Source organism: Corvus hawaiiensis, chromosome Z (genome assembly GCF_020740725.1).
Source record: "Corvus hawaiiensis isolate bCorHaw1 chromosome Z, bCorHaw1.pri.cur, whole genome shotgun sequence".
Lineage (NCBI taxonomy): Eukaryota > Metazoa > Chordata > Aves > Passeriformes > Corvidae > Corvus > Corvus hawaiiensis.
The window spans coordinates 1,227,151-1,254,124 of record NC_063255.1 but is presented as its reverse complement, the minus strand read 5'-3'; the positions used below and the strand labels follow the sequence as shown (position 1 = coordinate 1,254,124).

General features: G+C 47.0%; 1 protein-coding gene across 4 annotated transcripts; it reads right to left on the bottom strand.

Annotated features, from left to right (window-relative positions):
* Positions 1 to 11: 11 nt before the first annotated feature.
* CFAP53 (cilia and flagella associated protein 53) lies at positions 12 to 17,924 on the bottom strand. Of its 4 annotated transcripts, none has more exons than XM_048290820.1 (9): positions 17,865 to 17,924; positions 16,646 to 16,760; positions 15,899 to 16,114; positions 13,443 to 13,619; positions 6,828 to 7,131; positions 3,781 to 3,999; positions 2,512 to 2,728; positions 1,980 to 2,082; positions 12 to 592 (listed from the first exon to the last, which is right to left on the bottom strand). In XM_048290820.1, the coding sequence occupies exons 3-9, from the start codon at positions 15,997 to 15,999 to the stop codon at positions 379 to 381; spliced, it is 1,335 nt and encodes a 444-aa protein (XP_048146777.1). In that variant the 5' UTR covers positions 16,000 to 16,114; positions 16,646 to 16,760; positions 17,865 to 17,924; the 3' UTR covers positions 12 to 378. The 4 variants fall into 4 exon arrangements, with proteins under 4 accessions (XP_048146777.1, XP_048146774.1, XP_048146773.1 ...); XM_048290817.1 differs by lacking the exon at positions 17,865 to 17,924 and adding an exon at positions 17,557 to 17,642; XM_048290816.1 differs by lacking the exons at positions 16,646 to 16,760; positions 17,865 to 17,924 and adding an exon at positions 17,557 to 17,846 and having other exon boundaries at positions 15,885 to 16,114.
* Between the last annotated feature and the right edge of the window lie 9,050 nt (positions 17,925 to 26,974).

Here is a 26,974-nt window from a genome sequence, read left to right as displayed (position 1 = left end):
AAAGAAAAGGATTTTGTTTGAAAGGCATTTTAATAAAGGTTTGCTTAAAGTTTTCTGCAAATTTTCTTTGTGCAGATTTTAATGAATGCCTGTGCATTATTTATGTCATAATAATTCACTATCATATTGCAGAGGGCAGACAGCATTCTTGAATTAGAATGTCAAGCACTTTGGATTGGATCAGATTTGTCAAAAAAAAATCCATGGGGGAAAAATAAAATTTAAAATACTATGTTTCTTGTAATTTCCAATTAAATGTTTTGAGTATCACAGTGGAGACAGATCTTCCAACTCAAGTCAGGTGTAAGCATCCTAAGAAAATGTTTCTAAAGGCAACTGAGTGAGCTAAAATATCATAGTGAGTGATGCCCTCAAGAGTCAGGCATCTGCTTTCTTCGTAGTGGGGGGCTTTACTATGGACTTGTTGGGCATTGACAGAATGAACTGTACCCTTTCTTGGTACTCTCTCTCTGCTTCCATATTTGATTCATGTTCTTTCTTCCTCTCATCTTCCTCAACTTTGTGGAGCCACTGCTGATAGGCAATTTGAGTTGTGAGCTGGTCTCGGTATTCTTTGGCCTTCTGTATTTTTCTGGAAATGCCAAATGAATAGGTTATTTAAGTGGTGTGGGTAATTATTATTATTATGTAATCTGTTAGCATTCGAGCTTAGACTAAAGAACCATTCAAAGCTCCTTTTAGCTGTTGAGAATAACTGCCACTATTAACCAAATGCTATGTGCTAACCTTATGTTCTTCAGAGAATTAACTGCATTCTGTTGTATCCTATAAAGCAGACTGTAAAACTGGTGCTTGACCAGAAAGAACAACTCCCTGTAATCAGCGTGCCTTTTCTGCTCCTCACAGCAACAGTGAGAGGACAGAGGATAACAGTGCTGGACTCAGTCCGTCCCTGGCTCGGGCTCAGTGCTGCTAGTGACACCCATCCGCACCCTCCTGAGAAGTCCCTGCTGCACTGATGTTCCTGGAAGTGGCTGTCAGAAGGAATCAACCTTCCATTCCACCTCAGGAGATGTGTACTGCTTTTACTCTGGAGAAGCAGAGGAAGTCTTAGGTGTTCAGGCCCTTCTGGAGCAGGAGTCACACAGACACTTAAATGCCAACAAAGTAGTCAGGACCTGTGCACTAACTCAACGGAGCTGAGCCACAAACCCGTCCTGACACTGCTGAGTGCCATCTCTGCTAAGTGGAGCATATCCCAGCTGCAGCCCAGCGTGTTTCCTTCAAAAGAATGACATTTCTGCCACAGCCAGGAGATTGTTCCCAATAAAGCCCTCAGAGAACACAACAGATACCGGCTCGGGAAGGAGCTACTTGTATCCCCCGGACAAGAGTGGAGAAAGGGCAGGAGTACAAAAGAGTAGTAAGTGAGATAAGGCACTTTGCCCAAGGCTTTGCATGACACCCAGAGGAACATTCCAGCTACTGCGTGTAAGGATCTGCTGATCCAGAGGCGCTGTGAGGCACGGAGAGCCCCATGCAGCCGGGTTATGTGCTGCAGCCTGGTGTTTTGGTGGCTGACACAGGATTGTTCAAAGGATGTCTGTGGGTGGAGTTTAGCAATAAGCCCGGACACACTAGTTCTCCTGGGGCAGGAACAAACAAACCTTTCATTAACCCTCCTCCCCAAACCTCTGCCACTCATAACAACAGCTCAGAGTATGAGGGGATGTGTTCAGTAAATATGGTTGATGTAAGTCCCATGATGACCCAAAAAGACCAACACAAGGATATGTACCACTATTGTCCGAAGTCAGAATTAATGACTTAATAACAACTGCAGTATTACAGGTCTGCTACTGAGCAGTTTGGAACTGATAAGGTGCATGGTGGTAAAGCCTCTCTAAATAGAAGGAAGTCCACCCAGTCAGAGTTATCAGAAAAAAAGAAACAGCTTGCTCACAAGTTTAAAAGATTGATCTGCAAAGAAATGAACTAATGACATAGAAGAAAAATACCTTTTACGTTTTTCTTCTTCTTCATGTTCGAATTCTCTGACTGCTTTAGCCACTGCATTCTTCTCTTCAGCAATCTCTATTTGCCTCTCTGCTTTTTTCTGCACTGGAAAACAATACCAAAAATACTTTTAGAAGGTAACAGCACTGCTAAGCTTGAAGGGACAGTGAGACTGCATTTGGGCTAAGTAGCCTAAATAAAGAATAAAGCTATTCTGAAGAACCACACAAACAACAGCAAGTGTATTCTCAGCTTACTTGTTTTTCATCCACTCAGAACTGGAAAGTTTTCACATTTAGAACTTCATAATAATATAGTTAATAATAATGACCATTTGCCCATGCAATACTTTTCTAGGCTTTGCTCTGGTGATGGCAATAGGAAATTAGCGTAGGAGTGAATTTTGGGAACAGGTTCAGGGAGGATCACATTGTTGTCCACTCTATCACACAGCCTGTGTGTGCTGGGCCAGATGCTGTTCCCAGCAGCAGGGTGCTGTACTGCCCCTGCCCAGACACGTGTTCAACCACTCACACTTCTCCTCCATCTGCAGCTCTCTTGTCTTCACGACATCTCTCAGCAGCTGAAATCGAGCCTCCCTCTCTAGTTTCATTTTCTCAACCTTCTCGGCCCAAACCTGATCCCTCTCTTCCTTGAAGAGCTTCTCGTCTTCTCTTTCTCGCTCCTTCTCCTTCCTCAGCTGTTCAGCCATATGTTCCAGGTATGTAAGTTGCTCCTTTAACAGCACTTGCTGCAAACACACAGACATTTGCATATCTGAGTAAATTAGTTTAAAAAGCCTTTCAAAACCTGAAGAGAAGTGGTGGTTCCCAGCCAGTGTGAGAGCTAGGAGCCCAGAGCTCGATTCCAAAACCTGCCATGGGAAAGAACTGCTCAGAGTCCTCTACCTAGCCAGACGACAGCACATGAACAGAATAAATAGAGTGATCCCTTTCCCCATAGCAGCTCAGCTGCCTACAACACACCCATTTTAGAGATTTTCCATAGCTGACCAAGCTACTCCACTATCACCCGCATTAGAAGCCTTGGGATCCAATAAATACAATAAATATCACCTCCTCTAATTCTGCAGCAAAGTCTAACACTGAGTTGATACAACTTTCCTAACCTACATGAGCTTCTAAACACCTCAAGCAGAGCAACGGATGCAGCTCTCTGCTGTGTCCTAAAGATCCTGAGACTCATTTGCACGCTGGAGTTGGGCAATCTACTTGTTTTAACTTCAGAAAATGACAGACATATTCATTGATTCATGGCATCTTCAAGAAATACAACATGAAAGTTTGCATCTATCTATATATAGTTATTAAATATTTAAAAGCTTTTTAGTACTAATTAATTACAGTAAGTTAAATATTTCCTTTCTTCTGCAGTTACAAATACTTACTACATCAGGTCCATGAAACAAAAAATAGTTTTCTGGCCTCTATTATGTCCATGCTGCGTAAGGATGATAAAGCTCAGGTGATTTATACACAACGAAATCAGCATGGAGGGACAAAATCCCAGGATTTGCTGACAGCCCCCACTTCATTTATCCAGCCTGGTAGCCTTGCCGATTGCAAAGCAGGCTTTAAAGTGCTGTGGTTTTAACAGCTAGTGGGCTTCTGCAGAGGTGCAGAGCACTGGCAGGAGGAGAGGCAACAGGCTGTTCAACAAAAGAATTATCTCGTCCAGAGAAAAGGGCTTGTGTCTGTTCTCTGTTACACTGTGCAGTTCACAGGGCCACAGAACTAGTCTAGATGAGGTATCACCCCACAGTTTCACAATTAAACACCTTACTTTTTTTTTTTTTATTTCCTCATATTCCCTGTCGGGGTCCTGAAAATCTTCTTCCAAGATTTTCTTCTCTGCGGCAAGTTCAGTTTGCTTTTCTGCATCAAGATGATTCTTCTTGTCCCATGCTGCTTTGAGCCATATCTCCCTGCATTCCTTCTGCTGATGTTGCTTCTTCCTTTCAAGCTCTTCATTTTCTTTCCTAAACTGGTGCAGCTCTTCTTCCTACAAGGATAAAAGTAGCTAGCTTGTAAAATCACTGCACAACTTCAACCTAAGTGGTGGCTAGAGTTAGTTTATTGAAACGCTGAGGAGTAAAGCCTTGCTGACAACACAGAATTAGTGTCATTCACTAGACCTGTTAAAGCCTGAACATTTTAGCGTATCATTCCTTAGAATTCAGGATTTTCATCTGTAATTATCATATGCACTTCAATACAAAAACTGTATTGTGCCTGATGTTTTCCAAATGTTTCAGGCAGATAGACAGAGTCATCTCTTTAGGGAAGTCAGTATCATTGCAGCACGTGTGATCTATATCCAAGCCTCCCTACACAGCCATAAGCACTAACAAATAACAGAGCCACGTATTCCTGCAGTTTCCGTAGATATTATCTGTCCTGTGCCTGCGCTGGGTGTTCTGAGCACTGCATCTCTACTGGACACAAGGCTGCACCAAGTCAGTGATTGGATCCTTGTATCCTGATGAGCAGTTACTGAATTTCCACGGTTTCAAATATCCCACTTCATATTGGAAAGAACTTTATATTCTACTTTATATTGGAAAAATGTACAGTGAAACCGAGTTCTTAAAAAAGAAACAATGACAAATCGGAAACACATATTTGAGATGCCTCAATAGGTATGTGTATATTCAAGATTATTTAGCCCCCAAAAAATTCAAAAGTAGCATCAATAAGTAATTTATGAGTCTAATTTCTGGACATCTTGCAGCTGAGTAAGTGTACAAGCACAGCTGCACTGAAACATAGTCATAACATGGCACATGACCATCGCTGGCATTATATCATCTCAGAAATCATGCTTCAGCTGTCTCAAAGGCACACAGTTTTTTGTTAACCTGTTTTTAAATTAAATGTCTCTTTTGTAATGTGAATGAGTCTTCTAAAATGCATCAGCAGGTTTGTCATAAACAGCATGTCGAATCTTCCCCATATGGAAGCAGAAGCTGCACTCCCTAAGGAACATCCCTTTTTATGCTGGACATAAAGCACCCACAGATTCTTGCAGTATTTCAGAGCCAAGGCTGACTTTATATCTGCCTGAACTGTCAAATTCACTTTCAGAAGCTGGTAAAACAGCTTTGAAACTCAATATATATATAATTTGAGGAATAGAATTAGTAACCCAAAAGGCTTTGAACAGTAAAGGTGGAAATAAAGCAGAAATAGTTAGCGGTCTGCTGTGCAAGTTGGCCCATGTCCTTGGCTGAATTCTGACATCAGTGAAGCTTTATGAGAGCAGCGAAGGATGGAATCAGTGAAAGTTTATTCCTTGGGGTAACACAACGTTGCAAATGTACAAAGAAATGGTTACCAACCGCCCCTCTGCAAGCCAGGACCAAAGTGCTGTGGCAGAAACTCATGAAACTACAGTCAGGATAAAATGAAGTCAATCACTTTCCCAGAAATCACAGTTCTTTAAGAGAAAAATAAGACAAAGGAGGAAGGCAGCTAATATAGGTAACATAGCTAATGCTAAAATTGCTGTCTCTGCTTTGTCATCCATTTCTGAGGTACCCTGGTGCACACCTACGGTCTATCATGCCAAAGGTGCAAGTTTTCCTTCACTAAATATTCTATTTTCACTGCAACAACCAGGAGAAACCTTTATGCACAGGGACACTTAGCTGTCCATTCACCCAGATGAAACTCCTGGTCATTAGGTGTGTTAGGTCATTAGGGGTTACCAGTCTGTAACAAAAAACTTCTAACAAGGCCATCTGCCACATTCCTCTTCTGCTGAGGAAGGATTTCATCCCATTTTCCATACAGAAACTCTCCTTCAAAGAAAGCTTTTTTTTTCAGAGACTCAACCACTTCACCAGAAATGTATCTCCTTGACAGAGCCCCAGGCAGCTGTCTCCAGGGGAAGATACGGAGTCTTCTATTCTAATAGTGTTTTTCTGAAAAGGCCAGTTAAGGAACAGCATTCTTTGCCTGGGAGGTTTGGCAGTGCCTTAGAAGTTGTTAAAAGAAAATAATTCTATTCTGCATGTTTTTAAATAAGCAAAACATTACAGTCTAGCTTGGAATAAGGACTCCACGATTTCACAGCCAGCATCTTCAGAGCTTTAGATCCATTATTGTCTTCATTTTTATAAAATAGGGAAGTATATATGACACCAGCATCAGCTTCCAGTGTCTAACAGAGTATCCTGTGTGATCATTCAGCCTCTACATGCAAATAGCTGCAAAATGAAGACTGAGTCTGAGCTAAATGACCTCCCATAATTCAAAGTCAACACAGAATACTGAACTAGCAAGCACCACTAAAGCCAGCAAAACTACAGCAAGATAGATGGAAAGAGATGATGAAAAAAGTGGGTAGTGGCCAAACAGCTGGGCCAAAGTAGCCAAATGCCTCCTGTGATGTGAGCTCAACAGCAATCAGGTCTATTAGGTGAGAGAGCTTAGGTGCTGCTTACTAATTTGTTTAAAAAAATATGTAAAATAAATATTTCAGCTGGGAAACAAGACTCCCCTGCTATCCTGAAGGAAACTGGAAATCAGAAAGTGACAAAGATGTCTGGCAAAAGCTTAAAAATGTTACCATTTCCCACAACAGCTCTGAGAGACTCTGAGTGCCAAAACCCTTTAGAGTGCCAAGTTTCAAAAGATGTATTTCCCTCTGTAAACGGGAAGGCCTTTGCCACAGCTCTGGAAAAGAGGCTTAGCTTAACAAGACAGGCTCAGATACTAATGGAATCAGTGAAGATACAAATAAGGTATGGATTAGTCTAAATGTCTAGTAAGCCTGTCATCAAAAGGGCCTTCTGCACAAGCCTGAATGCAGAATGCTACGGAAATTACCAGCCATTCAGCCTCCTTTTTGATCAGCTGCTTCTCCTCCTCTCTGCGAGCGTCGTGCACGGCCACCTGGGCATCGCGCACATCCAGCATTTCCCGGATCCGCGCTGCCACTTCCTGTGCCTTCAGCTCTGCTTCCTGATCCTTAGCCAACAGTTCCTTCTCACAAATCTCTTCCAACTTCTGCTCCTGCATCTTCTCTTCCTTTTTCAGCATCTCCTTCAGAGTATGCTGGGCCAGCTGGCAGTCACTCAGCTCCTTCTCACCCCTTTTTTTACAGTGTATGCGATATTCTTCACATCGGTTTCTGGAAGGCAACATAAAAGTTTTTTAAAAAAAGTCTCAAAACAATAAGCAGGTCCGGAAGTGTGTGGTGAATGGAGGCTCCCAGCTCATCACTGCTCAACAGACAGCAACTCAGGATGCCAAGTTATACCCCTGGTCTGACACTGATTCCTTGTGAGGCCTAAGGAACCACAGAGAGCCTGATTTGATGCAGGTTTTGATATTAATTTTAAAATGTCTAAATCAACTTCCTCACAAGGGGAAGCGAAGAGGCAGCAGAGACCTCTGCTCTCCATGACAGGGACAGGACCCAGGCAATGGCTGGAGCTGTGCCAGGGAGGTTTAGGTTGGAGATCAGGGAAAGGTTCTTCCCCCAGAGGGTGCTGGGCACTGCCCAGGCTCCCCAGGGAATGGGCACGGCCCCGAGGCTGCCAGAGCTCCAGGAGCGTTTGGACAGCGCTGCCAGGGATGCCCAGGCTGGGATTTTGGGGTGTGCGTGCAGGGCCAGGGGCTGGGCTGGATGATCCTGGTGGGTCCCTCCCAACTTGGGATATTCTGTGAGTGTAAATGAACACAAAATATATCCACACATTATAAACACAATGTGTACTCACTCTCCATGTAGCTGGAACATGCAGGGGGGTGGTGTGTGTATATATACCTTTTATTAACACATAAAACACATGCAGACTACACTTATTCAAACATAGGTTGGTCTGTATTCAAATGAAGACTTAGAATAGGTTTGTAAGTCACCTGAAAGCTCATTTATATTCAGAAAATACTGTGAGCATGGAAATGTGGGTTACACGGTTGAGCAGGAACCACTAGAAATTATTAATTTTTTTAAGTGAAGTTCTATGGGATAATTCAGACAAGTTGCAATAAAAGCCTGGAGAAGGCAGAAAGTCAAACAGGTAATGCAAATTTCAATTTTCATTTGCTCTCTGCAACTGAGTTGCACATAAAGAGATAATTTATCTTTAGTTGAAGAACACTGAACTAATTGCAGATTCTGCTTTTATTTTTGCAAACAAAGCAGTATTGAGATCAACACATGCCATCAAACATTATTTAATTTGAACACTCCGCAAGCATTTTAATTCTGTTCTATAAACAGGATATAGATTTTCATACAGTCAGAATGTGAAACTGGCAGATGAAGGTGAAGACCTGCAAGTGTGAAGGATCTATAAGCTCTGAGGATGTGTGACAGACACATGTGAATGCTCTGAAGTGAAAAGATACCTCACAATATCATGCTGAATGAAACCATCTTCTACAGATTATTGCAAAGCTATTTAAGAATTCACGGCAGACATCAGAAGACATCATAGCCTGAATCGTGAACAACTTCATGGCAGCAGTAGCTACCTGCACAATGGGTAATACTGTGACATTACACAAGCTTTAGCTGACTGTCCTGTGTAGCAAAAATATTAAATATTCATCAGGCAGCTACCTCAATGATGTTACCAATCTCCTTATCAGGGTAGTTATTTAATTTTCAGAGCAGAGGTCTCACCACATTTTCTCCCTGTTGGCATTCAACCCTTGCTGCCTCACATTTCACTGGGGAAGAAAGCATCTCTCCCTTCATGCTCTGGGCTAAAGCACCCAGTGCCATGGAGCCTTTGCTGAAAGATGAAGGGCACTATACACCAACAATGAAAGGGACAGCACTGCTGTGAAAACATTTCCATTTTGCTTGGTATGTGCTGAACCTGCTCCAGCCCTGAACCCCCCGTGCCCTGGGCTGATCCCCAGCGTGGGCAGCAGGGGAGGGGGATTCTGCCCCTCTGCCCCGCTCAGGGGAGACCCCACCTGCAGAGCTGCCCCAGCCCTGGGGAACAACAGCACAAGGACCTGGAGCTGCTGCAGCCAGTCCAGAGGAGGCCACCGAGATGCTCCAGGGCTGGAGCCCCTCTGCTCTGCAGCCAGCCTGGGACAGCTGGGGGTGTTCAGCTGCACAAGAGAAGGCTCCAGGGAGAGCTCAGAGCCCCTGGCAGGGCCTAAAGGGGCTCCAGGAGAGCTGCAGAGCGACTGGGGACAAGGCATGGAGGGACAGGACCCAGGGAATGGCTTCCCAGTGCCAGAGGGCAGGGCTGGATGGGATATTGGGAAGGAATTGCTGTCTGGGAGGGTGGGCAGGCCCTGGCACAGGGTGCCCAGAGCAGCTGTGGCTGCCCCTGGATCCCTGGCAGTGTCCAAGGCCACGCTGGACGGGGCTTGGAGCAACCAGGGACAGTGGAAGGTGTCCCTGCCCATGATAAAGATGACTTTTAAGGTCCCTTCCAACCCAAATCATTCCATGATAAGATGCTGTAATTCAGTGCCAGTGCAGGGTGGTGAAAAGGGATGGTTGTTTTACCTCTTGGATGAGACAGGAACCTTCTGACCACTGTTTAACCCAACATTAAAAGCAGAAAGCAGCACAGGGATGTGCATGCCATGAGCCACAGCACATTCCAAGGAGTGCCCCTGCCTCCCAGTAGGTCAACAAATGTACTATGTCATTGATGGTCCTCTTATGTTTTACCACTGGAATCTTATCTTTCATCTCCTGGGCAGCAGTTAGTGGTGATTAAAGAACACAGCACTAATTAGTATTCATGAAAAACATATTTCCCAAATGTTGTGAGGGAAACATGCCATTATTAAGATTCGAAATCTTACACCATTAGCAATAACTGTATTACCTTAACCCAATGGGTTCAAAGTTCTCTCAGCATTGAAGGAATAAAGAACTAGTTATTCTTTTCTGTGACTACAAACTAATCTGATATATATTGAATTCCCAGGGGGGATTAGAAGTTAATTATGTTCAGCATTGTTAGAATTTTAATATAAAATAACCCTGTAATTGCTTAATTTCATCAAAATAATTCCCTCAAAGCAGCTTTTACACCAACCTATAAACATCTGCTCCCCCAGATGGTGGGTTTTCTTCCTCACTTTGCTATCCTAAGCTTCTTAACATTAAAACTGTGCCTGGATGCGGCTACTTCCCAAAGACAGAACCTCCCCAGTTATTTATTCATTTGATGGCTGCAGCACGAAGCTGCTGGGATAACAACATTGCCCACAGGGATGCTTCTGATGTTACCACAAGAAAGAGGATGTGATATGTGTTTTATGCAAATGTTAAGACATTGCAGTTTTCTTTAAAGTTACCAGTGATGAACATGCCCTCAGGCGAGCACTGGCTGAGTATCTTCTCAGATAAGGGGTAGCCCTCCCTGGAAATGAATTCCAGCAGGACTCCAGCGGTCCAAGCCTTGTCCCCTCTGTCACCTAGTGACAAAGGACTCCTCCTGGTTAACATTACTACTGAGGAGCTGTTACACCTGTACCTTCAGGCCATGGCAACCAGCCCACAGAGCTGCTACAAATGCTGCCTTTTAGTGCTCTGGAATAATGTATGACAGTGTAGGAGCTCCTATACCTCAAGGTTTGAGAATCCATACCTGCAAAAGAATGGGGCACCTTGCTTGGAGTTAAAGGAAATACAAACAAGTCTGTATCAGGTTTCAGAAGGACATTCAAAATAGTTGTAAATCCACAGGCAAAGAGAAACAGAAAATTATATGTATATCCACCTGCTACTGGACTGACTTGCCAGGGCTCCTGGGAGTGCCCTGTGGTAATAATTTCCAAACGGGGGCATGCAGGAAGAGAATATGTTTTGTACCATTAATAAATAACATTAAAAAGTAAAAAATAGCATTTATTTCATCTTTACCTCACCCTTTTAAATTTCTTTTTGTGCATGTGTTTTATCACGTACACAATATACCAGCAGAGTATATTGTTACACATTTATATAGTTTATAAATAAATGTATTGGGGTGAGTGTTAAAAAGCTTTTACAGCTGGGGGGGTGCAGTCCAGGAGGATTGGAGCCCATTGCCCGAGAGGACAGGCTGTGACACAATTACAGACTCCGAATTGTGGATTTTCGGTAAGTGTTGGTCTCCTGAGCAGCAAATCCTGCTCCCAGATCTCTGCCTGGACCAAGATGGTTTAGGAGGAAGAGTAACATCTAACAGACAGAGAAAAACAGACCTGGGGCTACTTAAACAATGCAAATACATGCAAATTGAGATATCAAAAGCTATCAATCTAATCAGAATCAACCACCACAGCAGAGGCTTCCTTTCTCACTGGAAAAGGACATAGAACAAAAGATTTTAGAATATAACTAAACATATCCATGAAGACAGATACCTGTCACAGACAAGGTGAACTGTTGTCAGCTGGTGTTTATCAGAGTTCGTTCTTTTATAGGAACCTTAATTTAAAAGTAGAAAGGGACACAGCTAGAGGAACTAACCATGGAATGTATTCCCATTACATCAGGACAGTCAAACAGAAGCTGTATTTGCAAAGATACCGCAAGACTGCCACTCACAACAGCTGTGAAGAGAGATGCTTTCACTGCCTCCAAATCCACTGAAAACCTGCAGCCATCAGAACGCCAGCAGTAAAGCTTCAGCAACACTTTTTAATGGGATGCTGTGTGGTATGAATATTGCTTAGATCCCAGAGCAGAGTGGGAAAGGTAAAAGGATAATAATAGGATGAAATAATCCCATGAGACTGAGTGAACCACAGATCAGCAGGGGTACACTGGGAAAACAAAGGACCTGAGACATTAAGACAGGCAACTACAGCATGAAAGTTCAAGTATGTGTCACCAGATGATGCAGTTCAGTGGTGTGATTCATTTTGCAATTAAACTGTCTAAAATTAGACATCTAAACAGGAATCTACATATGTGCTAAATTCCCACTCTGATCGATGGGAACCTAATTAAAGTCAGTGGAGGCTGGGGTGCAGTTCAACTGACGGGACAGGATAAACCTGTTTGAGGCTGACTTTAGGTTCCGGTAACTGTCCTGATTTCAGTGAAGTTTTAAATAGAACAGGAATGCAGATTCCCAGTGAATATAAAGATACCAACACTTAGACACCTACCTTTAGGTGTCTACATAACATCTCCTCGGTGTGTTGTGGCATTTAAGTAAAACTTTATAAAATGAAGGCCTTGCTGCCTTTGTAAAATTACGGCTCAGGCCTGTTACTTTGGCTAGAGAAGGACTGTGAGAAAAGTCTGTGAGAAGAAAAACAATTAGTTTTTACCCATGAGAATGTAGTATCAATAGAAGCAAGAAAGTTAAACAGCAGGAGGAAACAGCAACATATTAACAGCACCCGTTATTCTTCTGAATGCTTGAATGCTTATGCTGTCGGTAGCCAATGGTAGTATGTTGTAGTCAGTAATAGCCAAGGAGTCTATTGTAGTAGTTTAGCAGCCAATGAACCTGTAACATGAATGATAACATACAAAAGGTGTATAAAAGAGGCTGCTTTGTTTAATAAACAGCTTTTTGCCCCTTGAAAGAGGCACTGTCCGTGTGTGTCATGACTGCCCCAACAGCAACAGTGTGTAAAACAAGATACAAGTACAAAATAAAAGGCACTCCAGCAGCATCCCCTCCAAACCACTTTAAAAGTGAGCTTCAACCACTTTGTGTGATAGACAGAGAACAAATCCGAAGCTGCAAAAAGCAAGGGCCACATTTTCAAGCCACCATGTGAAGTTAGGCAGTGTATGCACTTCTAACACCTGTCTAAGACAATAACCCCCACATTTAAACAAACATTTACCTGTGGAATTAGTTAATTAGAGTTTATGCACAAGTGAGAAGCAGGTGGTATAGATTTCACAGTACCTTGGGAGACTGGGAAAGACACTCCAAATTATTACAATTAAATAACATTATTATTTCTTTCATCTCTCCCTCAGAAAACCAGATTTCCAAGAATGGGACAAGGCAGATTTCATGCCAAGGCCCCAGGTCCTATTAAGCACCTGTAAGTTACTGCTTTCAGTCAGGAATATTTGGCACAAAACTTCAGGCTGCATTAAAACCTTAGCTGCAGCTGCTACTCTTGAAAAGTATGCAATAAATAAAAACACTGTCTTTTTGGATAATCTTAACATTTCAGGGATCTTTGACATATTAGCTTAGTAAGCATGATTCAGGCCAAATTAACCTTCCATGCACCCTGTTCACTCCAACAGTACAAAGCTGGAACAGGACTTACAAAAAGGGCTGACTTGGCAAGTGGAAGCACAGGGATGCTCACATGGGACAAGGAGGACACACTACACTTGCAAGAATTAACTGCTTTGATTTTTTCTGTCTTACTGTTTCAGTCACATTCATCTTTCCTTCGTCAGTTTATTACTGCCACCTTCTTTTCAAATTGTCCCTCTATATTTACTTTGGGCAAATTCTCTTTTGTAAGATATTTTTATGGCAATACCTGAACTGTTGCTCTCGTTTTTCAGCCACCACTTGTAGTCTTTCTTGCTCCCTCTTCTCTTTCAGTAATTTTGCTTGTTCCTTCATTTTTGCTTCCTTGTCCTGTGCCTTTTCTTGATCAAGTGCTTTCACTTCAGCAAAGTGCCTACTTTCCTCTGCCTCCAGAAAGTCACGAAGCCTGTAATGAAAACATTTGAATAAAAGCTAAATCAATCCTTCTGCTGAAGGATAAAGTTTTAGTGTATTTGTTATTAACACAAAATGGGTACTGGGCTCCTTTCAACACTTCTTGTAAATGCGAAAGATGGGAACATCAAATTTTAACTTGGGGATCACTCCTGTTGTGTCCATCGAGGGAATCTTACAGCACAACATGAGTGATTCTGTCCAGGCACGGTTTAAACTCCTGATCTTACAAACCCACTTTCAAAGCTGCTTTACAACTTCAGTCCCCCATTCATCAGATTCTTCTAATTCTCAGACTACATTTGTCACCAGCTGACAAAATTCAATTTTGTACTACTGTTATCCTTCAGCATAGACCCACAGAACCTCCTGAGCTGGAAGGGACCCACCAGGATCATCCAGCCCAGCCCCTGGCCCTGCACGCACACCCCAAAATCCCACCCTGGGCATCCCTGGCAGCGCTGTCCAAACGCTCCTGCAGCTCTGGCAGCCTCGGGGCCGTGCCCGTTCCCTGGGGAGCCTGGGCAGTGCCCAGCACCCTCTGGGGGAAGAACCTTTCCCTGATATCCCTCCCTTCTCTATGCATCTATAATTGTGTCTTCTCTCAAAACGACCTTTTGCTATTTTAGCATCACTCCACAAAACACTTCATCCTGAATTATCTTTGATGAGAAAATTATGTCAAATTGGCAATTTTTAAACACACCATCATTTATCTCCCTGTTAATCCCAGCAATGAGAAACCTACAAGGGGCTACAGAATCCAGAAATCACCAATTTCAGCCCAAATACCGCAGTGTCTCAGCAGAAAGGGAGCTGGGGGTCCCGGCAGACAAGCGGAGCACAAGCCAGCAATGCACCCTTGTGGCAAAGAAAGCCACTGGCACCCTGGGCTGCGAGAGGAGGAGCACTGCGAGCAGGTCCAGGGAGGGCATTCTTCGCCTCAGCACTACTGAGACCCCACCCCGAGTGCTGGGTCCGGGTCCGGGCTCTGCAGCACCAGAAGGACACAGCCTTACTGGAGGGAGCCCAGTGGAAGGACACTAAGGGACTGAAGCATCTCTCCCAAAGGGAGAATCTCCCCTGAAGTTCCTTCTCTCCTGAGAGAGCTGGGACTGTCCAGCCTGGAGAAGAGAAGGTGCAGAGGGATCTTACCAATGTACATAAACACCTGAAGGGAGGCAGTGCAGAAAAGACAGACACCTTCTCCTCAGTAGCGCCCAGTGGCAGGGCAAAGGGCAGTGGCCACAAATTAAACCATGTGAAATTCCAAATGAACAGTAGAAAACACCTTTTTTTTCTGTTTATTGTGAGTGTGGTCCAATACTGGACAGGTTGCCCACAGAGGTGATTCAGTCTCTGTGTGTGGAGACAAGCAAAACCCAAATGGACACACACTCCTGGACAACCCGCTCCAGGTGACTCCAGGGTTGGACCAGATCATCTCAGGAGGTTCCTTATAACCCCAGTGGTTCTGTGGAATCCATGTACAATTCCCCTGAAGGCACATCAGACCAGGACACCAAACTGACAACCTTCACAGCTCCAAAGTCACTTGACATGAAAGAATAACTCAGAAATTAAACCACACGATTTTTTCCAAACATCAATGCAGCATAATTCTGCTCTTCGCATGGCAGCAATGTGCTTCACCTCTAATATTTTTGAAAGACTTCTGAAAATTTTTTATTTTTTCAGCTGACCATGCTGTAAAGTGTTACTTGTAGGACCTAAACATCAGCTTGATGAGTTTACAACAAAACCCCCAGTTAAACTGAGAACCCTCAGTTGAACTGAGAGAATTTCTGACACTTTGCTACCCAAAGAAGCTGCAGATGTCCACAGCAGGGTGGGTGGTACTAGATGATCCCTTCCAACCCAAACCACACTGGGATGCTATGATTCTGTGCCCCATCCCTGGAAACGTTTCAGGCCAGGCTGGACAGGGCTTTGAGCAACCTGGTCAGGTGGGAGGTGTCCCTGCCTGGGGACTTGGAATGAGATGAGCTTTAAGGTCCCCTCCAACTCAAACCATTCCGCGACTTTATGATTATATCAAGGTACTCTTCATTCCCTTTAAAAACCAAGCAATGAAAGTGCTATACTACTACTTTTATCCTTCCATGCGTCAGACAGGAGGCTCCAAACGCCACCTCCGCTGCACTATGTCTGAACACGTATCACTAGTGCCCTGCCCTCTGAGCACACAGTGAAGCTGAAAACAGCAGGGGCGCTGCACCGGCTACTTGTTTGCTACCTCTCTCTTCTCACATCGATCTCCTCCAGGTACTGCTGCACAGTTGCCCGGACCTTCCTCTCGGCAGCGCGGTGCATCCATTTGTCCTCGCCGCCCTTCTGCCAGTCACAGACATTGCGGTAGTGGCGGAACACCCGCAGGGCACGTTCTTGTTCACAGTGCTCCTCCTCCCGCACCCTCTCGGCCAAAATCGCCTCCTCGACGATGTCTCTCTTGGAGGGCTTGGCTATCTACAAGAGAAGGGAAATGGAGAAAGCGTGGAGACCTCACAGCACCATTACAGGATCCGCAAGGGCCTACAGTGAATTCAGAGAGGGGCTATTTATCAGGAACTGAAGTGACAGGACAAGGAGGAATGGGTACAAAGTGAAAGAGGGAAACTTTAGGCTAGATATAAGAAGAAATTATTCATTGTGAGGGTGGGGAGGCCCTGGCACAGGGTGCCCAGAGCAGCTGTGGCTGCCCCTGGATCCCTGGCAGTGTCCAAGGCCAGGCTGGACGGGCCATGGAGCACCCAGTGGAAGGTGTCCCTGCCCATGGCAGGGGGTGGCACTGGATGAGCTTTAAGGTCCCGTCCAACCCAAACCACTCATGGGTGAAAACACAAACTGTTAATCTCGGTGTTTCTCAGTTGAATTCATGACCATGTAAGTACCTAACACCAAATTATGAGTTCAGGGTAATTAGGGGGTAATCACAGAATCACTGAGGCTGGAAAAGAGCTCCAAGATCATCAAGTGCAAGCTGTGCCCGATCCCCACCTTGTCACCCAGCCCAGAGCACTAAATGCCACGTCCAGTCCTTCCTTGGACACGTCCAGGGATGGGGGCTCCAACACCTCCCTGGGCAGCCCGTGCCAAGGCCTGAACGTCCATTCTGTGAAGAAATTCCTCCTAAATTAGACAAGCCCTGCCTACACTCCCAGCCCACACAGCACCAGGCTCCTCGGGACCTTCAAACACAGCACCAGGCGCCCCGGGACCCCTCACACAGTTACGGGCACCCCGGGACCCCTCACACAGTACCGGGCACCCCGGGTCCCCTCACACAGTACCGGGCACCCCGGGTCCCCTCACACAGCAGCGGCCACCCCAGGACCCCTCACACAGTTACGGGCGCCCCGGGACCCCTCACACAGCAGCGGCCACCCCAGGACCCCTCACACAGTACCGGGCGCCCCGGGACCCCTCACACAGCAGCGGCCGCCCCGGGACCCCTCACACAGTACCGGGCACCCCGGGACCCCTCACACAGCACCGGGCACCCCGGGACCCCTCACACAGTACTGGGCACCCCGGGACCCCTCACACAGTTACGGGCACCCCGGGTCCCCTCACACAGTACCGGGCGCCCCGGGACGCCTCACGCAGTACCGGGCGCCCCGGGACCCCTCACACAGTTACGGGCACCCCGGGACCCCTCACACAGTTACGGGCACCCCGGGACCCCTCACACAGTACCGGGCACCCCGTGACCCCTCACACAGCAGCGGGCGCCCCGGGACCCCTCACACAGTTACGGGCGCCCCGGGACCCCTCACACAGCAGCGGGCGCCCCGGGACCCCTCCCGGCTGCTCCCAGAGGGCCCCGCCCCACCGGCCCCGCTCTGGGGCTCCGGCCCCCACGTCCCCGCAGCTCCCCGGAGCGGAGCAGCCCCGGCGCGGCCCCTCACCAGCGCCAACTCGCGCGGCGCGATAGCAGTGACCTCCCGGCGTCTAAGGGTATGAGAACAGTAAGGGGGCTGCGGCTGGGGCCGGGGCCGGGGCTGGGGCCGGGGCCGGGGCCGGGGCAGGGGCCGCGCCGCCATGGCGGACGGAGGCGCCGCCCGTTGCTGCGGGCCCGCGCGCGGGACGGAAGTGGCATCATGGCGGCGGGGGCGCTGAGGGGCGTCCCGGGGCCGCGGGATCGTCACGGCTGGAAGAGACCCTCCAGATCATCCAGCGCCCTTGTGCACCCAGCACTGCCGCTGCAACTCCTCACCCACCACACCGCGGCACCCCGCGCCACAGCCCGGCGCCTCCTGAGCACCTCCGGGGACGGCGAGTCCGCTGCCTTTCTGGGCAGCCCGTGCCAATGCCTGACCGCCTGTGTGGCAGAGTGTGAAATAACTGAAAGTTTCTCAAGAAGGGGTGTTCTTTAATCATAGAGTCATAAAATATCCTGAGTTGGAAGGGAGCCACAAGGTCACGAACTCACAGAGTGCAGCCCCAGGTGCCGGTGCTGGGACATCAGTGGGGACAGGCTGGCACAGGAATGGAAAGGGTTTAGGTTAATGAGTCTTATCCTATGGAGCCAGGCTGGGAGAGCTGGGGGTGTTCAGCTGCACAAGAGAAGGCTCCAGGGAGAGCTCAGAGCCCCTGGCAGGGCCTAAAGGGGCTCCAGGAGAGCTGCAGAGGGACTGGGGCCAAGGCATGGAGGGACAGGACCCAGGGAATGGCTTCCCAGTGCCAGAGGGCAGGGCTGGATGGGATATTGGGAAGGAATTGCTGTCTGGGAGGGTGGGCAGGCCCTGGCACAGGGTGCCCAGAGCAGCTGTGGCTGCCCCTGGATCCCTGGCAGTGTCCAAGGCCAGTTTGGATGGGGCTTGGAGCAGCCTGGAATAGTGGAACGTGTCCCTGCCCATGGCACAGGGTCAGACTGGATGAGCTTTAAGGTCCCTCCCAATCCAAACCCTTCTGTGACTCTATGAAATGGAGTTAATGACAAGAACGGGTTCTCTGTGCCCGCAGGTGATGCAGCTGTGTGAACCCACAGCTCCCAGGTCAGGACTGTCACAGAGACCTCATGCAGCACATCCTGCTGATGCCAGGCTCCATACCTGCCTGGGTGGAGGAAAGTGGGAAGTAAAACACTGGCTGTGGATCAGTGATTGCTTCAAGCTCATTGCCCTCAAAGGAGTCACAGGAAAAAGCTGTTGATGAAGCTTTGAAGCTCTGGAACACACATACATATACTGCCAAGAACTTAGCTTTCTTGCACATAATCACATTAGCTTCGCTGATAACAAGCTGAAAAAAATTATCCCATGGAAGAAAGGTCAATGTTTAACCTGTCTATAAAGCTTGTTCTCATCCAATTAAAACCCAGTGCAATTACTTCTGGTGTCAACGATGGCATCCTTGCACAGTCAAACTCAGCAGTTTGATACACAGGATTTGCACACTGAAGTATGTGTTACACCACCATGGTAGTGCTTGAACTGGAATTTTGAGTTTGTTTCAGTAGAGGCTTAATGCTATCACAGTACTGTGACTCAGTCTTTGAGATGTTTGTGAAAGGGAAACAACTTCATGTCCCTTTACCCCTGAAAACTTGTATTTGAGTGGAGGGAGAGCTGAACTTCTTGGTATTTTATAGTTTTGCCTACTGTTTTATGGTGTGTTTAATGGGAAATGTTGCCTTAGTCTTAAGATCTACACAAAACCAGTGATCAGTTTTATATGTAATAGACAGTGTACAAATGTGCAGCACTGCCATCTGTTTGAAATCTAAAAATAAACAGGGATATTTGGATCCTCTAAACCCCCATTTCTTCTGTGAAGTCCCTCCACCATCTCTGAGAATATTTCCTTCTGAAAAAGCTGAGTTTATTCCAAAGATACTGCAGATGGCTTGTGACTTTGAGTTTATTTTACATTAATATTTGATGAAAAAACAGATTCTCCTTAACTTAGATGCCTAAGAGGACCCTGGTCACTGACTTTCCTCACTGGGAATATATATAGGATAGAGGCTATACTCAGGATATGGTGTGTTCTGGATTGGCTGGATTGAATTCTCCTTCCTAGAACCTCTCTCTAAGGAGCAGCCCATAAACTTCGTATAGTCACAGAACCACAGAATCCCAGGATGGTTTGGGTTGGAAGGGACCTTAAAGCACATCCCATTCCACCCTGTGCCATGTGCAGGGACACCTTCCACTATCCCAGGTTGCTCCAAGCCCTGTTGGCCAGAGGGAAAGACTGGGAGGATGTGGAAGAACAGCACATGCTGATGGATGGAGCAACTTGGCAAACCAGAGCCCATTTTCAGGAGCAAACACTGCAGTGAGAAAAGCTGGCAAGGACAGTGGGGCCTTTCTGTTCTTCAAGGAAGTATGAGAAGTTGATCGGTATCAACTGATGGACAATTCCCTCCTTGTACAAAAGAAACTTTTACCTTGTTCCTCTAGAAGGGAAACTAACTCTATTTAAGGGAACCAAAGTCCTCCCCACCCCTCATAAAAGACTTTTCCCTACAATGGCTGCCTGTTCGCTTTGTCTGGGATTGTGGTGGGTCCATGAGCCGGTGCTTGGGCACACCAGGCCCCTTCCCTCTGCAGGTTCAAATGTGCTTCTGTCCTGCAGATGCCTCTGGCTTCCCAGGCTGGGGCTTTCAGAAGCTGCCAGTTCCTCTCTAGTTCTGGATCCCCCTGGGGTTTCCTCACTCCATGGTCACACTCCACACCATGTCAGGTTCCTCCAGCCAGGCTTTCTTGTGATTCGTCTTCCAGGCAATCTTCAAAGTACTTGCTTAGGGAAACCAGGACTCTTGGCTTTTGGCTACTTTTACTCTGAGGGTTTGGGGTTTTTTTGAGGGATTTCCTGTTTGCTCAGATCCACATGACTGGCTGAGTCAGGAACAGGAGAGTCATGTAAATATGCCTACAGTGACTCGCTTTGCATCAGCAGCAGAACTCAGAACTTCTACTAATGTATTTTAAAAATACGAGTTAAATATAAACCTTTTCCTTCCGCCGTGGGTCACAGGCAGTACCTGCCAGCCGGCACCGCATGTCGTGGTGCAGAGCCACACAGGCCTGGCCATGGCAGGAATCACAGAACCCTGGAATGGCTGGGGTTGGAATGGACCTCAGAACTCATCCAGTGCCACCCCTGCCATGGGCAGGGACACCTTCCACTGTCCCAGGCTGCTCCAAGCCCCGTCCAGCCTGGCCTTGGACACTGCCAGGGATCCAGGGGCAGCCACAGCTGCTCTGGGCACCCTGTGCCAGGGCCTCCCCACCCTCACAGCCAGCAATTCCTGCCCAATCTCCCATCCAGCCCTGCCCTCTGGCACTGGGAAGCCATTCCCTGGGTCCTGTCCCTCCAGGCCTTGTCCCCAGTCCCTCTGCAGCTCTCCTGGAGCCCCTTTAGGCCCTGCCAGGGGCTCTGAGCTCTCCTTGGAGCCTTCTCTTGTGCAGCTGAACAGCCCCAGCTGTCCCAGGCTGGCTGCAGAGCAGAGGGGCTCCAGCCCTGGAGCATCTCGGTGGCCTCCTCTGGACTGGCTGCAGCAGCTCCAGGTCCTTCTCATGCTTGGAGCCCCCAACATATACACACATTTTTCGTGTATCTCATGCAGTTTCCCCTGAGACAGCAGCCTCACATCTTGGCTCTCATCTCTCACCATTGTGATTAATTTAAATTCATGCTGGCACTAAGTTCTGCAGCCCAAGAGTCCCACAGATGTTTCATCATGGAGCTTTAAGCACCACTGACTCATCATTCACATATCTGTGACACAGCACGTGCTTCTGTTGCGTCCATGTGTCTCCCCATGGAATTTATTGGCAGGAAGATGCAAGTTTCTAGCACTGGCACATAAAATTCAGGCAGTTCTTAATATTTATTTGACTCTGAGCTTCATGGGAGGACTGAGAGTTTTGAGTTGGAGGCTGAAAAGAGCTCTGTGAATTTTCTGAGTGAATAAGAGACACAGCTGACAGGACAGGTCTGTGTTTGGCCTTGGCTGGCGGTGTCAGCTGCAGGCATGGGTCCTGCTTGGTCACTGTGGTCCAGATGTAGAAATGCAAAGATCAGAGTCCTTCCCCGACCACATCTGAGCCAGGCGCCATCAGACAAATGCTCTTTTTTACCCCAGATCTGCACAGTGGAAGGGGGTGGGAGGGAGAATCAGCTGCTCTCCTCTCTCCACACCCATGGGTGAGTGGAGAAGATATTTTTCTCCTTGCTCTCTCTCAGCCTTGAAGGAGCAAAGGGTAACCACAAAAAGGGAACATGGTGTGAGGGAGGAGTGAATAATTCCAGCATGGTTAGGACAGAGTAAAGCCCACTAGTGGATTTACAGTTTTATTTCTATAAAGCTGCCTGTGGTCCTTCCCTACCTCCCTGCCCCAAGCACTGATCCATCTCAGAAAACATCTCCTTACCCTCCCTGCATGCTTCAGGTTTCACCAGGAAGACTGTACATCTCTGAGTTGCTTTATCTATGTTTTGTAATTAGAATATCACAGAGAAGCTCACCAGGCATTGCTTGGGGTTTCACCACCTACATCCTGCCTGGCTGCTCTCAGTCACCAGCTCAGCAAGTGGGTGAGACCAGCAGCAAGGTCAAAACTCCTCTCCCAGCAAATCAGAGTCCCTGGAGCAGAGCAGAGCATCAGGCTCCAGCTCACTGCAGGCACAGCTTTGGGGTTGGGGCAGTGTTACCTGTGGCAGAAATCAGAATTCCAAGCCAGTGACATGAATCCTTGCACATGAACACTCCAGGGAACACTGCTGCCCTGCTGGGCACTCTGCTGGCAGGGATGGAGAGCTATGCACAGTCCTTCCCTTCCTGATCCATCTCCAGGCAGGAACAATTTCCCTACTGCAAAAATGTGAATATTTGTTGCTGGGAAACACATTTTTTTTCACACCTGAGACAAGAACTGTGTGTATAACCCAGATGGAGTGTTTAAAGAGGAACTGAAAGTATTTGGGTTGAGTTTTTCAAACTTGCCTATCTGCTAATTTTATGTCAATAAAAGATCACTTTATTCTTTTTAGCTAGAAAGCAATCTCTGCTGACTCTAAGTTTTCCTTCCTGTTATTTTTACATGAGTCTTCTCAACAGATCCAAATGTTTCCCAGAAATAAGGTCATGTACTATATAGATGCTTCTGTGTCATCCTCATGTGCCAATCATGGGAGACTCATTTTCTGTCCTCATTACCATAGGGGGCACCAAAATGTCCAGCACAATCAGCAGCTGGCACAGCAAAAAAGTAGGGATAAAGGGCTAAAGTTAGTGGGAGAATGAGGAAAGGACAGGTTACACAGAGGTTTTACAAACTGATAGTTCTCAAATTAACCTGGTGTTATGGGCTTTTTCCCAGAAGACTTAAAAAGTGAGTCCAGGCATCTAAGAGCTGTTTGCAGTGGTGTTACAGAAGGGAGGCAAGGTGCTGGCAGGCTGAAAAAGGGGGAATACAGGCTCCGTTCAAAAAAAAAGAAAAAAAAAACCCAAACAACAATCACTTGGAAATTATAAGCCAGTAAACTTTAACTTCAGTTCCTGATAAACAACATCAAAGAGACCACGGAACAAGTAATTGGGAAATCATTTGCAAGCAAGAAGAAAATACAGAGACAAATACCAGCCAACAAAGGTATGTCAAGGACAAATGGTTTCATGCTAAGTGCCTTTTCCTTCTGTGATGGGTAACAGGTCCTGTGGGGAAAGGAGCAGTATATATTTGATATGATAAGGCTTCTACACCTCCCTGTACCCCATAGCACCTTCATCCCCATGGCCTGTTTGGAACCATCCCTGGATCCCCCACCCATGGCTTGGTGTCACCTGGGTTACTGTCCCACCTCTTGTGGGTTTAAATTTCAGTAATAACCCAGAGGAGAGAACAGAGAATTTTTATGTAGAGAGCACCTGGAGTGGTAAGGGCAAGGACTGCAATAAAAACTGAGTTTCCAAGAGATCTTGGGGATTTGGTGGAAAGGGCTGAAAACTCAGATGTGGTACAGAAAGGAGAAGGTCCTGCAGTGACAGGACAAGGGGCAGTGGGTTCCCACTGCCAGAGGACAGGGCTGGATGGGATATTGGGCAGGAATTGCTGTCTGTGAAGATGGGGAGGCCCTGGCACAGGGTGCCCAGAGCAGCTGTGGCTGCCCCTGGATCCCTGGCAGTGTCCAAGGCCAGGTTGGACGGGGCTTGGAGCAACCAGGGACAGTGGAAGGTGTCCCTGCCCATGATGAAGATGACTTTTAAGGTCCCTTCCAACCCAAATCATTCCATGATAAGATGCTGAAATTCAGTGCCAGTGCAGGGTGGTGAAAAGGGATGGTTGTTTTACCTCTTGGATGAGACAGGAACCTTCTGACCACTGTTTAACCCAACAATAAAAGCTGAGAGTAGTATAGGGATGAGCTTTAAGATCTCTCCCACCCAAACTGTCCTGGGATTCTGGGATTCCATGACACCAGCAGGGTTGCCCACCTGGACAGGAATAATCAGAAGTGGAGGGGAAACAGCTGACTTGGAAGCAGTTCTTTTGTCAGAAATAGATGATCACAAGCTGGAGGTGAGTCAGCAAGGCCACGGCGCTGCAGGGGAAGGCAGAGAGCTGTGGTGACCTCTTCAGTACAACCCTTGGGGAACACACTCCATTTCCAGGCATTTCAAGAAAAACGAAGCTTAGTGAGACAGAATGAGTTCTGGAAAGGATCAGAGCTGAAAAGTTGTGTAGTCTAGCAGGAGGAAAACAAAATATATTTTCAGATACGTGGTCTCATGCAGAAAGGGATTTTATCTTTACATCGAGGTTGTCTGGTGGATAAGGGGAAATGTAAAGATCCTTTTCCTATCATGTTACAGCTTCCAGTACAAACCATTGAGCCACGGTGCTGAACACGCAATAAATAAATCAGTGGGAAATCTGTTGTTTTCCCACAGTGTTTCCTAAAGCCATCTCAGACTGAAACTCAGCAAACTCAACCAATTCACCCAGGGCAAGAGATCCTATGGCAGACAGCAGCTCTGGAAACACAGCCTCATTTGAGGCTTTGTTATCAGGTTAGATAGTTTTCATTTCCTTTTTTCCCCAGCTCCTTTCCAAAGCTGACTGTGAAAATTCCAGCTTACTGCTGTTTTAAAATCTCATGTTCAACAGGACTCTCTTGATTTTAGTATTACTTTGGTGGAAAGTGGTGCAGAATATCATAAACAGGGCTATCTGTGGTGGTTGGGATATGTCTGTATGGGCACATCTTTGTTCTGGCAAGTTACTTTCTAGATCACCTTTAATAAAAAAACAGCCATCATTGATTTTAAATAACATTCGTTCTGAAACAAACAGCATACAGGTGGTAACATTTCCATTAAGGATCCTACTTCATTCTCACTGTGAAACTGCCATTCTTTTATTTCTAATTAAACTAGTGAACTAACAAGTGACAGAATTGGGAACAAGATTTGGATATTTAAGAAAGGTGGGGTTTGGGGGTTTGGTTGGTGTTTGTGTTGTGGGGTTGTTTTTTTTTTAATTCCTTCATATTTCATTTTAAATCAAACATCAGACTTTGCCCTTTCATTTTCCTTCAAACTATTTCCCCCAGATTACCAATCATTCCTACAAAACTACGATGAATGTCTTTTTTTTGCTTTGTCTGCCTGCCACACTACAAGGAAAAGTGAAAATGCTGATTAATTTTTTTTTATTAAAAAATACTCCACAATTTTACACTCCATTAATATTTAGTGCTGTAATAGAAATTGTGATGGCAAAGAGAGGCTTGCTGGTAGGAGGAGCTCTGTGAGCAGTCCTCAGATTTTGACTTAGTGCTGATCTTTACTCTCCAAGGAATTTAAGTGTGGATATCAGCTTCACCCCACTTTCTGCATGGGGATTTCTCTTTCAGCAGCCAGCACAGACAGTCTGCTGCCTTTTAAAGCAGTTGCAGCTTAAATTCAGGGACTGCAGGCAGAGGCTGTCCATAATCTCCCTTCTCCTGGTTTCCTGCTGGAGAGCTGGTTCAGCACATCCCCTCCAAAGCCCATCTCCCCCAGAAGACACTTCATCACAGCAGTTTTTGGCAGGAAGGGGCCGTGGCAGGAAACTTGTTATCAGTGCATCCTGCAGCCCAGCAGAGGGGTGGGTTCAGCTCAGTTCAGGCTGGCAAAGGTCTTCTCTGCAAAACAAACCCCTGGCTGCCAGTCCTGCACCTCCAGCTTGTTTGTAAAAGCACGAGGCTTGGCTGATGGAAATAAAGTGACATTTGCAGCCCTCTGCAGCCACTGAATTCCAATACCCCTCCCTGCAGCTGCTCAGCCTCTCATTCCAGTGGATGGGATGTACTGTTGAGTGTCCACACCTGTGTTGTGGAGTCACAGAATCACAGAATGGTTTGGGTCGGAAGGAATCTTAAACACCATCTTGTTCCATCCCTGCCATGGGCAGGGACACCTTCCACTGTCCCACATTGCTCCAAGCCCCGTCCAGCCTGGCCTTGGACACTGCCAGGGATCCAGGGGCAGCCACAGCTGCTCTGGGCACCCTGGGCCAGGGCCTGCCCACCCTCCCAGACAGCAATTCCTTCCCAATCTCCCATCCAGCCCTGCCCTCTGGCAGTGGGAAGCCATTCCCTGGGTCCTGTCCCTCCATGCCTTGTCCCCAGTCCCTCTGCAGCTCTCCTGGAGCCCCTTTAGGCCCTGCCAGGGGCTCTGAGCTCTCCCTGGAGCCTTCTCTTGTGCAGCTGAACACCCCCAGCTGTCCCAGGCTGGCTGCAGAGCAGAGGGGCTCCAGCCCTGGAGCATCTCGGTGGCCTCCTCTGGACTGGCTGCAGCAGCTCCAGGTCCTTGTGCTGTTGTTCCCCAGGGCTGGGGCAGCTCTGCAGGTGGGGTCTCCCCTGAGCGGGGCAGAATCCCCCCTGCCCTGCTGCCCACGCTGGGGATCAGCCCAGGGCATCGACTCCAGTGTTAATCCAGCACTGAGCCACGTATTCCCACCGATCCATGTATTCCTGCTGTTCATGGAGCATGTGATTGAAAGGCTTCAGACAGACCAAACCAGACAGGCTGGGGAGGGCTGGATGAAGGGAGACGGCTGTGGGTTAGCAGTCCTGGAAGGCAAATCTGGCTAAACCTTCGTGCTGCAGTCAGAGCCTTTCACGAGGCTTAGTTTAACTTCGCTGAAAACTTGCAGAAGTTTAGGGAAAAAAAAAAAAACCTAAACTAAAAACCAAAACCAAACCACGCAGAAGTCAACAATCATTTGCTTTGACATTTCTTCCCGGCACTCCCCACCCCCTTCTTGGAAATCCGCCTGGTTGGCCACGGGGAAACGCGTCCCGTGGGTGGGCAGGGCAGGGCAGGGGCGG

Bases quoted from the DNA above. Each gene is read 5' to 3' on its own strand.
- CFAP53 (XM_048290816.1), bottom strand. From the start codon at position 17,691: ATGGCGGCGCGGCCCCTGCCCCGGCCCCGGCCCCGGCCCCAGCCCCGG. The intron at 4,000-6,827 runs GTAATTTCCGTA...TTATCCTTGTAG, and splicing joins AAAAGGAGGCTGAATGGCTG to GAAGAAGAGCTGCACCAGTT. The intron at 2,729-3,780 runs GTAAGGTGTTTA...GTGTGTTTGCAG, and splicing joins AGGAAATAAAAAAAAAAAAA to CAAGTGCTGTTAAAGGAGCA.